The 13,037-nt window shown below is 48.7% G+C and overlaps 1 protein-coding gene across 2 annotated transcripts in view; it reads left to right on the forward strand.

Moving 5' to 3' along the window:
- Window positions 1-897: 897 nt before the first annotated feature.
- Window positions 898-13,037, forward strand: part of ARID1A (AT-rich interaction domain 1A) — a 77,904-nt gene continuing 65,764 nt past the window's right edge. For both annotated transcript variants that reach the window (XM_037882023.2, XM_043532282.1), the window contains exon 1: window positions 898-2,053. In XM_037882023.2, the coding sequence (XP_037737951.1) occupies window positions 920-2,053 (1,134 nt within the window). In that variant the 5' untranslated portion in view covers window positions 898-919. The remainder of the gene's footprint in view (window positions 2,054-13,037) is intronic.

A 13,037-nucleotide genomic window follows, 5' to 3' on the forward strand; every position in this document is an offset into this window, starting at 1 on the left:
GTTCTGGGAGCAAACTCAGCCCTCCTGCCTTCCACAGTTAGAAAAGAACCCAGGAGTCCTAGCTCCCAGACCTATGCTTAGTGAACTTCTACTTGTTCTCCTTTAGCACGGATGGATACCAGCTTCTGGTGGTTGCGGGTATCTTTTTATGCGCCGGGCAGTAGTGCAGAGGAGCACTCTGGTGCGGGTCTTCTGAAGAACGAGCCGGCAGTCCGCTTCGCCCAGGCTGAAATCCGCTCCGTGTTTCCCAGCAGGGGAGCTTCCTTTTGTGGCGGAAGGTTGGGCTCGGCTCCGCGGGATCCGCTGCGGATTTTGCGTGCGGCAGCGGCCTCAGCCTTGCTGAGTTGCAAGCGTCCGGGGCCTGCCTGCTCCTCCTTTGTGAAGGGGGGAGGCTCCAATCCGGGCCGGGCTCCGCTCCGGGTTTGGCAGGCCGCCGCGGCGCTGGGTAAAATGGCAGTGCTGAGCCTCGTGTCGGAGTGAGCAGGACTCGGCGGACGAGAGTCGGGAGCTGCTGCTCGGCTCGCCTAGTCCGGCCCCGCCGCCGCACCGCCCGGCTCCAGGGACGGGGTCCGCTCGCCCGCCGTACCCCCCCTCCCTCTTGCCTCTCCCACGCCGGGAGCCCCGTCCCGGGTCCCCCCCCACCCCCTCCTCCTCCTCTCCCCCGATCCCTCCTCCCCTTTCTCCGCCGGCTGCAACCGAGGAGGCACAGCGGGGCCAGGCCCCGGGGAGCCCAGCCCAGCGGAGCCCTCCCCGCCTCGCCAGCCAGGCCGGGGGGGAATGAGCCCCCGCTGCCCTGAAGAGCCCGCCGCCGCCTGAGCGGGGAGCAGCGGAGCAGCGAGGCCTCCCGCCGGCCGGCCAGGCAGGGGAGCAGCTCGGGGGCAGGGGTCCGGGGAGGGTGGCTAGGTGGGGAGGGGGGATCATGGCTGCTCAGGTCGCCCCCGCCGCCGCCAGCAGCCTGGGCGCCCCGGCTCCAGCCGAGCTGAAGAAAGCGGAGGCGCAGCAGCGGGATTGTCCCCCGGAGGAGGCGGGGGGCGAGGCGGTGGCGGAGCGCGGCGGCGAGAAGCAGGCGGAGAGCGAGGGCCCCCCGGGGAAGGAGCTGCAGGACGGGGCCGAGAGCAACGGAGGGGACGCCGGGGCCGAGCCCGACCTGAAGAGCTCGAACGGGAACGCGGGCCCCAGGCCCGCCGCCGCCACCCTGAACAATAACCTCCCGGAGCCGCCCGGCGGCGGCGGCAGCAGCGACGGGGTGGGGGCGCCGCAGCCGCCGCCGCCGCCGCAGCAGCCTCCCCCTTCCCACCCGGCCGCCTTGGCCCCGCCAGCCTACGGCTTCGGGCCGCCCTACGGCCGGGGAGCCCAGGCTGCTGCCGTCGCTGCCGCCGCCGCGGCTGCCTTCCACCAACATGGCGGACAACAAAGCACTGGCATGGCAGCGCTGCAGAGCGGGGGCCTGGAGCAGCCCTACCCGGGGCCGGCGGGGGCCCCCCCGGGGCCGCCCCCTCCCCAGAACTCGCATGGCGGCGCCGAGCACGGCTTCCCCAACCACCAGTACAACTCTTACTACACGGCGGCGGCGGCCGGGCGCAGCGCCGGCGCCTACCCGCCTCCCCCCCAGGCCTACGCCCTGAGCTCCCCCCGGGGCAGCGCGCAGAGCCCCGCGCAAGCGGCCGCCGGGGCCAAATCCCCCGCCGCCTTCCAGCAGCAGCAGCAGCAGCGCTTCGGGGCCATGGGGCCCTCGGCCGCCGGCGGGGCAGCAGGAGGAGGGGGCGCCACCCCGCAGCCCACCGCGACCCCCACCCTCAACCAGCTGCTTACCTCCCCCAGCTCAGCCCGCGGCTACCAGGGCTACCCCGGGGGCGACTACAGCAGCGGGCCCCAGGACGGGGGAGCCGCCGCCAAGGGCCCGGCCGCGGACATGGCCTCCCAGTACGGCGGGGGCAATAGCCAGGCCTGGGCCACGGCCGCAGGAGGGGGCCAACAAAGGAGCCACCATGCGCCCATGAGCCCCGGGAGCAGCAGCGCTGGAGGGGGACAGCCGCTCGCTAGGACCCAGCAGGTGAGCGCTTGGCATGGGGGGGATGTGTGTGGGGGCAGGGGCGGGCCCGTGTATGTGGGGGGGCAGGGGCTGGGGTTGGGGCAGGGGCTGGGCGCACGTGGGGTGGCTGTGGGGGGCCGGGGACAATGGGGGCAAGGGCAGAAGAGGGGCACCCGTGAGGGGCAGGGATGAGGGCACGTGGGGCGATGGAGGGGGGTGACGGGGTGGGCGAATTTCCTACGGGTTCCCTCCCCCACTTGGACCCACACTGCTGGGGAGCTGCCATTGTCTTGTGTCTTTCTCTCTCTAAAATGGCTGCCTCTCTGCCTTCTCTTCCTCCCCTTCCAGCCTTTGTGCGAGGCTTCCAGAGAGGTGCCTTCTCCTTCCCACTTCCCCCGCCTGTCTTGGGGGCTCTGGGGGGGAGCTGGAGGGAGCCCCTGGGTGGAGGAAGGGCCTGGCACTGTGGTGCGTGTGTGCCTGGGGTGGAGGTGGGTAGTTGAGCTCCTCGTTGTTGGGCATGGGAAGGGGTGCGATCAGTAGAGGTAGTGGGAGCTCTGCAGAGCAGCACTTACACATTTGCCCCCATTACGTTCTTCCTCCCTCTTCTTGCTCCAAGTGAGGGGGCCTTTGCACTTCCCTGGGGGTAGGAAGGTGGGAAGTGACCTGTTTTGGGCAGCTGCAGCTTGCCCAGGTTAGCTGTGGCCATTTTCCTGAGCAGTCTCTTGGTTAGCCCAGTGGCTTGGGCCTCTCCCTGGAAGTGCTGGTAAACAGTTCAGTGATTGGAGTAGTAAGTGCAGATTGCTTTGGTTTGGGATTTGAATTATGGAGGTAAAATCCTTCTGTCAAAGCCAGGAGACAGTTGGTCTTAGGTTGACATCCTATCTGTGATCTGATTGGCTCCCCATCTCCTGCTCTTGGCCATTTATAATTGCCTCTGATGTAATGGTACAACAATCCTGATGAGCTCATAAACTTTTACACTCTGCTTTTCTGCCATCCATAACCCAAACCACCACTGCCACTATCTGCCTTTTTATTCCACAGCTGAAATTGGCTGTGACCTTGAGGAAGTTCAGTAGCAATACTGTATCAGCAGGAGCAGAGTTCCAGACAGGCTGCCCTTGTTGCATTGTGCCTGAAACAAAAGAGAAGGGAATGGCATTTTGTTTGTACCTTGGATTTTATTTTGCTTGTTATGTTTTATACAGCCTGGAATAGATTCAGTGTTGTCGGAACAGTAGCAGGGGTTCTCTGTACAATGGGCGTGCTGTTTGTTTTGGTTATGTGACTTTCCCATTGGTATAAAGGATTTCTTTGATGGAATCTAAGGATGCATTTATTCCTGACTAATTTTGACCCATTTCAGAATTGAAATTGGCTGGGTCCGGTATCAGATAGTGAATGTAGGGCTTTTATGGGGTATGTTAGAAACCTTTTAAAAAGCATTTGTAGCTGCAGCACTGGAAATGGTGAATTATCGATTAACACTTTTTTTCATATTGAGTTTTCTCTTAAAGTACAGGCCTGGCCTAACTCCTTACCTATGCTTCAAGACTTATTTTTTTTTTATCACTATATTAATTTTACTTAAGTTCGGAAGGAACAATTGTTTGTTTATTATAGTGACATTAAACATCAAATGCCTGGAACTGTTGGGCCTGACTATATTGTAAATTCCTACTTTTTGGAGAGAAGTGGGAGCAGGATAAAAGAGTCTATAAATGAATATTTTTGTTGTTAATTTGCTGGAAATGTAACTAATGCCAGCAATACAAATGTGCTATTGCACTTTCAGCTACATGCAAGTCAGACATTTTGGACATTGGGACAGTGATGCTAACATTCTGTTCATATCTGTTCTTAATCAGAGTTTGCAGATAATCTGTTATGCTGTGTTTACATGTCTTAGATCTGAATGTGTAATGGCCTTGTGCAGGACTGACAGACTTCTCTCTGCCCAAACCCTGCCTGTTTTCATTGCAAGCTCTGGGTCAGAGACATTTGATACTCTGGAGTGTGACATACAGCTACAGAGTTTTCCCTTCTTGCTCAATCCTTCTCTTCTGTGGCTCTGAAAACTTAGTGTAAGTTTTGTTCCTCGCTAACTGATAGCGATGTCTGCTTCAGCTTAGCTGTGTTCTTTCTGTTAGATTGAAATAGTGTGTTTTCTAGTAGAGTGGCTCTTATCACTGCTGTGGTCACCGTGTTGTCCACATGCAACTTGAAAAAAGAAAAGGAGTACTTGTGACACCTTAGAGACTAACAACATGAAAGCTTATGCTCAAAGAAATTTGTTAGTCTCTAACGTGCCACAAGTACTCCTTTTCTTTTGGCGAATACAGACTAACACGGCTGCTACTCTGGAACACATGCAACTTGTAACTATTCTGGGTAACCATTTGAGTTCCTGGGCAATACAACCCTATGTATTTGCAAGAAAGTTGCACAAGTGTGTCATGTAAACTGGTGCCCTACTGAGGGATTTTATATCTTGTAAAAAAAAATTCAACCTGGATAAGATGGGCACTAAAAAAACAGCCCAAGATTAAACTCTATTTGTTTAAGACGGATTTTTACTCCAGTGCATAGACCTATTTGGATTATGGATAGCATGGTTGTGATTCTGTGATAGAAACTTTCAAAAATTGTTTAGTTTAAAAAAACAACCCCACCCCCGGTGTATCCTGGAGGTCTGGTCTGGTTATAATTTATACTCCAGGCATTCAGTTTAGTATGTGTGAGCCTTCTAGTCCTATCAACTCAAATTATTAGTGAGTGTATGTTTGATGTTTTGGGAATGAAAGTGACTTTTAGACAGCACAAATGGCCTCTATAAAAAGTTCTGTGCGCCAAGGATGATCAGACATAAATGCACACAATTCTTCTTCATGTTGTGAAAACCCTGTTGCCGGGAACTGTGGAGCCAGTTCCCCCTGCGTCTTCTCGGTTGCCCACAAGAAGTAGGTTTAATAATAATACCCCAAAACTATGTTATAACCTCCTCGCAGTGTATCCTGTTCTGTTTCTTAGGTCGGACTAAACTAAGTGCTTTCAATCTCATTATTGTCTTGTACAGTGGTGAGCCAATTGGTGCTTATCAAATAACCTTACCTGAGAAATTTCAGAAGGATGAGATTGGGGGGGGGGGAAGGAAGGAAGGAACAATTCCTCCCTCCCCTCCCCTCCCCCCAGTACCTCTACTTCCAGATTAAGGGAAGGGAGTTTGGGGGAAAGTGTTTAGTTAGTTTTTTCCCTTTATATAGTCATCCAGAAGGGAAAAATGTTTAGGTTTCTGGGAGGGCGGGGAGAGAGGCAGGCAGGCACTAAGGAAGAAAAAGTATAAATATCATTGATTCTCTAAGCTCAGGATGAATGATGTGGAGGTACAGACCTTTTTACCCATCTCTTGCTTTAGGAGTTACTTCACTGTTTTAATGTAAAACCTTGATTTGAAAGACTCTTTCCTATAAGAGGTTAAAAGTAGCTGCTCACTTGTGCACAGCAATATGTAACCCTCTCAACACTAAAGACTTTTGCAGATAGGTCACCTATAAGAATGCACAGCTGATCCTGGGAGTTGTGAATACTGGGATGTTCTCTATCTGAATGGAGCGGGGCAGATGCAGGGACTTTGTTGTTTGTTCTTATGACCATTTTAGTCTGGAAATACAGAGTTGGATTGAGATTAGAAGACTTGTTTTACAGAATAAGTGAATCTAGAAGATCCTGGAGGTCTATGGGAATGACAAGCAGGAAGTCTGGGCCATCTCACATACAGGGCTTCTAGAGCTCTTAGTAAAATGAAAAGATAAACACTCACCTTTTTTTCCTGTAGCGTATAGCTGGTTTTGGTAGTGGACTATGACTTTGTCCAGTCTCATTAGTAGTAAAATTATAAAGAAAAAAGGGTGGGGTCAGGGAGCAGAACGATCCTCAAGAAAACTGCCTGCAAGAAGAGACTTTCCGCTAATGAGTAGATAGGTGGGTATTTGTCTTGATACAATGCTAACTACAGTAAAAGGCATCTCCGGTAATGGGAGATGTCTTTGGGTTGCATTAAACATTCACGTGTTGAATAACCTCCCTATAGGTGTACTGTCATCCAGAGACCTTTATTACATGTTCAGGGAACTTGGTTTAAAAACAATAACGTGCTAATAACAAAAAAAAATCTCTAGGCCTAGTTGTTGACTTTAAATCTCAACTTTAGTAGCAACTGAAGCATGAACATGTTGTTAAAAACATGGTTTTCAAAATAAATTGGCAGCACAGAGCCATTTAGTGCCAGTGAGCTGTGATATCTTGGAATCTGAAATTGAGCCCTGGCTCCTGTTCACTTTTATCTTAGGGTTTTTTCTTGCTTAGTATTGCATTGTTGGCAGGTCTTGCATTGCCCGTAAGGTCTAGTAAACATTAGTTCTCTACAACAAAAGAGAGGTGGCATTCTTTTGTGATGTGGGCCTTGCCTGTGAATGACTTTCAGACCTTGTCTCTACTAGAAAAGTACACTGATTTCATTAAATTGATTTTTAAAATTGACTTAGTTAAATTGGTGTAAGCCCCTAACATAAAACTTCTTAAAATGGTGCAAGCCCCTAATGTAGACACACTTAAGGTTCAACCAGTTTAGCTAGATTAACTTTTAAATTGATTTTAGTTAAACTAGTCTAGTGTAGATGAGGCCTTGGCCTCGCCATTCTGTTTAAATATTTTGTGCAAGTGGTTTTAGGAGGCTGGTGTTTCAGGATACAACCTGTGCTTTGGGAGGCCCCAATGAACTAATGGCATCTACCAGAGCAGCATAATCTAGTGGATAGGACACCCAAATGGGAGTCAGAATTGGGGTCAGGTTTTGTTCCCTGCTCTTTCACTGACTCACGGTGTATAACCTTGGACAAGTCGCGTAATCGCTCTGCCTTAGTCACTTAGCTGATGTGGGTTTAATAATGCTTGCCCACCTTAATAAAATATGCTGAGGTCTACAAATGAAGGGCATTGCATAAGTGCTTATTTATTACTCTGCATGGGGGTAGTGAGATCACCTTTTTGTGTATGGTAACTCCTATTGTGCTATTATTATTGCCAAGATACTAACAGAATGTGCCCTCTGGAGTTTGGGATGGGGGGTGGAGTGGGGACAGGTGCAGGGGTCTCTTTATTAACTTCCTTTTTTTTTAAACGGAATCTTCGGCAGACGGTTTCCTATCACTGTCGGTCTCGTTCCGTTGTCATTCCACTTAACTTGTTAAAACACTAGGCTATAATGCTAGTACAGTGATGGTTTTTTCAATAGTACACTAGAAAAATATGTACCAGATCTCTCTCTCATCATGGTAGGAGGTCACAGGGATGTGGGAAGAATGTTTTTTCTTTTTTTTTTAAACGAGTATTTTCGAATATCACTTTTTTTTTTTTTTATCATGAAGATACTAAGCTTCCAAATTTGTTAGTCTCTAAGGTGCCACAAGTCCTCCTTTTCTTTTTGCGGAAACAGACTAACACAGCTGCTACTCTGAAACCTAAGCTTTGGGCTGATGTAGCACCTTTCATCTGAGGATAATATTAGTAAATATCTACCGACCTTCCAGGGGTATTAACATGCATGCCTTGCAACAAACAACCCAGCAGCTTTTCTTCAAAACAAATGAAAACTTAAAAGGGAGCATAAAATAACACAGGCCCCCATGCTGTCTTGGTGTTACGACCTCTTCTGCTTCCCCACCAGTGTCCTTGCTACTGTGCTCAAAGGGACACCAACTTGGAAATTCCCTTTCCACCTGAAAAGTCTGTACCTGCTGATCTCACAGGTAACCCCTACAATCACTATAATTGGAACGCTACAGGAGAAGAGGTACTCTTTCCTTCCCCGTTCGTTTAATTGGTATGTTTGATGGCACTTTGTATACGGGCAGTTTATTGACGTGCTCGGTTGCATTTGCTGTCACATGCACTGCTTTGGGGAGAAGTTCACCTGCATGTCATTACTTGGGTCCTGCAAGAGTGTTTCTAAGTAGTCACAGTAGTAAAGCGAAAACTGAAGGGGCAGGCATGTGCAAAGTGAAGAAGGAAAGGAGGGGTGGGCCTGACAGTATTGCTGCTAGACCCACCCATGTCCCCTCCTGTAAAGACCCTTGTAAACATCAGCAGGGGAGTACAATAGCTTTTCCTTACCCCCCCCCCTTGTATTTTTTTTAAACCAGGAACTTAAAAATCAGCACATGCTCTTTAAAAGGTGCTATGTCAAACTTAAGTTTGTTGAAATTAGTCAATTTAAAAAAAAAAAGTTCATTGTAAACTTTTTGGGGCAGCCTCTTATGTATAAAGGGGAAATGCACATGGATTGAGAAAAATGTACCAGTCACTTGCTCGCCAGAGTCCTAAACCTACCAGCTAGAGGTGAATGTGAAAGATGGGAGGGTGGAAGTTATTGTTCCCTGTTGATATTTGGGGAAGATGAGTGGAACTGACAAAGGTGTTGTCAGTTTTTCTACTGTCCACCTGCATGGACGACAGTAGAGAAATTGACAGTGTCCTTTTTTAGTTGCTTGCCCTTATTGACTTGGGCAAGCTGAGCAGCTGCAAAGAGATTTACCGAGCCTGCAGAAAACAGCTCCAGACTTCCGCTGACCTTCCAAACACGAACTGAATGAAATCTTTACAATATTATGTTTATAAACTTAAACGTTTTTTTTTAAAAGCTGAAATTCTGTCAAAGTTGGTAGTCGGGGCAGTCCACTACTTCCTCGGGAAAGCTTGCCACTGGAGCACAGATCTTTCCGTTCCAGTCTTGCACTCTGGTGGTGGTAACCCTTTTACAGAAGGAGGAAGCTGTGGCACAGAGGTTAAGTGACTCGCCAAGGTGATGCAGCAAGTCTGTAACAGAGCTGAGAACAGAAGCTAGGTCTTCTGACTCCCAGACCTATCCCTTAATCACCAGGCCATTGGTCCATTTAATAGAGGATTATTTTTTTTCGTATAATACATTTAAAAAAACCACCCACCGCTTCTTATGGTGCTCTGTGTCTAAAGAAACACGGTGCCCAAACCAGCTGTAGGAGGTTTGCAGAATGACATAGTAGCTTTGGTAAGGGCTGGAACAGGAACAGCCGCTTCTTTCAGGGTTGATCTCATGTGCATACTTTTCTTGTTCCTGTAGTGATCTAACCATGTGGTGTAAATATGCAATAGGGATCGGGGAGGAGTTCATATTTCTTCCTCTTCTCTATACACCTGCGCTCCCAGTTCTTGTCATAGCTCAGCAGTGAGGAAGAGGCATTTGCAAGTTTGGCACTGGTTGTTTTTCTTTCTGGAGTGCCTCTGAGCATTGTGTAAACACTTGCTGAGCTGTCAATGTGTGCACGTGAGGTTTCTGTAGTGAAATGTATAAGATGCTGTGTAATGGTAGCTTTTATTACGGTTCCCTATGTCATAGTTCTTGTACAAATAATTTCTTGCTTTAGATACTCCAGAGTAAAATGATATTGAAGCTGGCGTTCCGGTGCCATCTCCTTTTTGGGGGGGGGGGGGGGGGGGGGGGAGGTGAATAACAAGGTGATTTTCACCCTTTCCTTCCCCTGCCTCCATTCCTCGTGGGAGGGTGACTTTTTTTGTTAAACTATCGTAAGAAACCAGTGTGTAGAAGTAAAAGGGGTTATGATGGAGGAACAGGGTTTTTCCAGTTTCATATGCAGTAACCAGTATGCTGATCTTCCTATAACATAACTATTGGGATTGGAATAGTCTCAAAGACCAGAAAGGAAGTTGCCAGTCAGGGTCTCCAAAAGTTGCTAGCTTTAACTCTTGACAACTCTGATTGTTCTGGGCTGGTATTAACTGTGAGTGTGTCTATATATGCCGTGATGCCGTGGCGCAGCTGCACTGGTGCAGCGCTTAGTGAAGACGCTACCTACGCCAACAGCAGAGGTTCTCCCGTTAGCGTAGATACGCCACCTCCCCGAGAGGCAGTAACTTTGTCAGTGGGAGAAGCCCTCCCATCAACATAGCGCTGTCTACACCGGGGGTTAGGTCGGTATAACTGCCTTGCTTAGGGGCATGGAAAATCCACAGCCTTAAGAGACATAGTTATAAGTTGGTCGTGTTAGACCAAGCCTCTGAATTGCAAATTAGAACTAAGGCAGTATATCATACAGAACTTAAAATGTTCCCTGTTGGCTTTCCTAACACTTCAATTATAAAAGAATCTGGTGACTTCATAGCTGGCCTTTGGAATTTGACAAGAAGAGACCTGTGGCCAGAGAAGTGCCTTTTCTTTGTTCTGTGAAATTCCATGTGGGTTTGACTGTGGAAAACCTGAAAATCTCCACTTCCCATGTGATGTCAGCACAACTTTGGTAGCCTGCCAAAAGAATTGCATATGAATGTCTAAAAAGCTGGACGCAGGGCGCTGCTCTACCCCACCTTCACGTATGCACTGGGAGAGCTGGGGGAAGAGGGGAGCTCCCTGAGCTCCTAGCTGGCCATTTTTTTTTTCTCTCCCCCTCCTTGCCACGGAGGAGGGGAACTGGGATCACCTGACTCCCAACTGTCAACTCATTCCTCTAGGCCACGCTGCCTCAGTGCAGAGGTGCTGAGTGTCCACCGCTCCTGTTGACTTTAGTTGCAGTTAAGTGCTTAGAACTTCTGCATGTAAGGCCCTGGGTGTCTCATATTGGGACCCCCAGAAATGAGGCCTATACAACTAGTGCCCTCTGCCAAAATTTTGGTTTAGTGATTTATTTGGCATCTTGTAGGAAGAATGTTGCAAAGGCAAATACAGAAGAGAATTCCTCTGGGGTGTGGCATTCCACCTGTCTTAACCATAAGACCATTCTTCTTTCTTCCTGTAGTCTTCTGCCTCATTTGTTATACACCTTCTATCTCTTGCAACAAATAAGGCAGGGCGCCTACACACAGCCTAATCTAGATCACAACCTTGACTCATCCCAGGCACTGAATGAGGCAGCGGTCCTGTGGGAAGAAATAATCATATGTACACATGTGGGGGCAAAACTTAGGTTGCACATGCAACCTAACTTGAACATGTAACTTTCACATAGGTTTTTAATGTGTTAAATACATTGCTGAGAGTTTAGGATCACCTCACCAGTACTAGAGTGGGTAGATAACAATGGACCTGAAGTTCAGTCCCTGGGACAGATCTCCGTCCTGCCCTGGAACAATGGTCATAGATGCAGGTTTGATTTCCAGCTTCTAGAGCCAGTGGGAGCATTCAGTAGCATCCCCTTTGTTTTTAAAGGGAGTCCTATCTAATCCGTCTGTCCTTAGGTCTGGTCTAAACTGTTGTATTTACTGATATAATGTTTAGGGGTATTATTTTTATACAGATATAATTAATGGTTCAACCCTGGTGTATATATGTATACAGCCAGTTCATTTCTCTGTGTTAAGGGGTTGTATTGCTTTAACTTTGATCGGGTTCTAGATGGATAGTTATAGCAGTACAAAAACCTGTGTGTAGACAAGCCCTTATGTGCGCGTATCCACAGACCAGCTCCAGCACCTTCTTCCAAGGCAAATAGCCTGCCTCCCAAAGAAGGGCAGCAGCACAGAAGAGACGTTGTGTATCCCACTTGGTTCTCAAAGGCAAGCATGACAGAGGGATGGCTGGGCCAAATTTGAGTGGTGGTGTGACCCTGTGCACCAAGTCGCAATGCCTCTCACATTTGTAGCAACTAAGTTGCTGTGTGTGTGTGTGTGTGTGAAGCTGCTGTTTCCACAACAAAATCAGAGCCCGCAAGTTTTGGGTTTTTTTAACAGCCTTAATCATTGGGTTTCTTACCAGGACATGGAAGATTCCTTGGCAACGTTCTTTTTTAGTTATGGGATTGGAGGAATGATCCTGACCTCTGTGGTGATGTGAATGTTTAGAACCATCTCTTCAGTTACCATAAAACATAGAAATTGCCTCAGTTTGTGCATAGACAAAAGTAGCCTGTGTTTCCTTGTTTGTGGGCTCTGAATTCTGCTGCAGAGCTTGGGAGAGCCAGGTTCATGTGATTATAAGGGAGGATGGAGCTCCCCATCTGGGAGAAAAGAACTGTGTCTGTCGTCCTTATGTCCTGCTGAATATTATTGAAACACTCTAAAATCTGACATTGGACTTGGGTTTCTCTCTTCAGGCTAATACTGAGGGCTTGTCCCCACTTACCAGGGGATTGACATGCGGCAGTCAATCCACCAGGGGGTCGATATAGCAGGTCTACTGAAGACCCACTAAATTGACTGCCGATCGCTCTCCTGTCGACTCCGGTACTCCGCCAGAATGAGAAGCATAAAGTAAGTTGACGGGAGAGTTTCTCCTGTCATCCCAGCGCGATGTGGACACCGCAATAAGTCGACCTAAGGTCTGTTGATTCCAGCTACGTTATTCATGTAGCTGGAGTTCCGTAAATTAGGTCGACTTAGCCCTGTAGTGTAGACCTGCCCTGAGAATAGCAGTATCTGAACACTAAAATAGAACCAGGGCTGCTTGCTTCTATCACATCTTCTAGTGAGAGGAGGAAATGAATCCTATAGTCTTTCCCAAAGGAGGAAGTGATTTTCTGGTATGATGCCCCCTGTAGGTGGGTGCACAGCTCTATAGGTGGCTGCATAGATCTCTTTTGGTCCTTTGTTCACAATTTGTTAACTGGCAGGTTCTCCTCAGTGTCTTTTTCTCTTTTAAATTAATGCTCACTTGGAGTTCTGCTGAAGGAACTTGACTGCTCTTGTTGTAACATCTGAACTTGTTCCAGGATCTCAGGACTGAACAGGCTTATGCTGCATACGCACTGTTCTCTTGCTGCGTGGGATCCTTCCTGTGCTCAGGTTTCATGTCTTGCTCTCCATGACTATCAAGCACTGGATTTAAAGTCCAAACGACTGTGGGACTATGCACCCTGTACAGATTTAGAAGGAGTATCTGGTATTTATTAACTTGGTGTAAATAATTAAACTCTAGTAGCAAGCTAGCTAGGTCTTCCTCAAATGTGCTAACCATGGAATA

The sequence above is a fragment of the Chelonia mydas genome, chromosome 19 (genome assembly GCF_015237465.2).
Source record: "Chelonia mydas isolate rCheMyd1 chromosome 19, rCheMyd1.pri.v2, whole genome shotgun sequence".
Classification (NCBI taxonomy): domain Eukaryota; kingdom Metazoa; phylum Chordata; order Testudines; family Cheloniidae; genus Chelonia; species Chelonia mydas.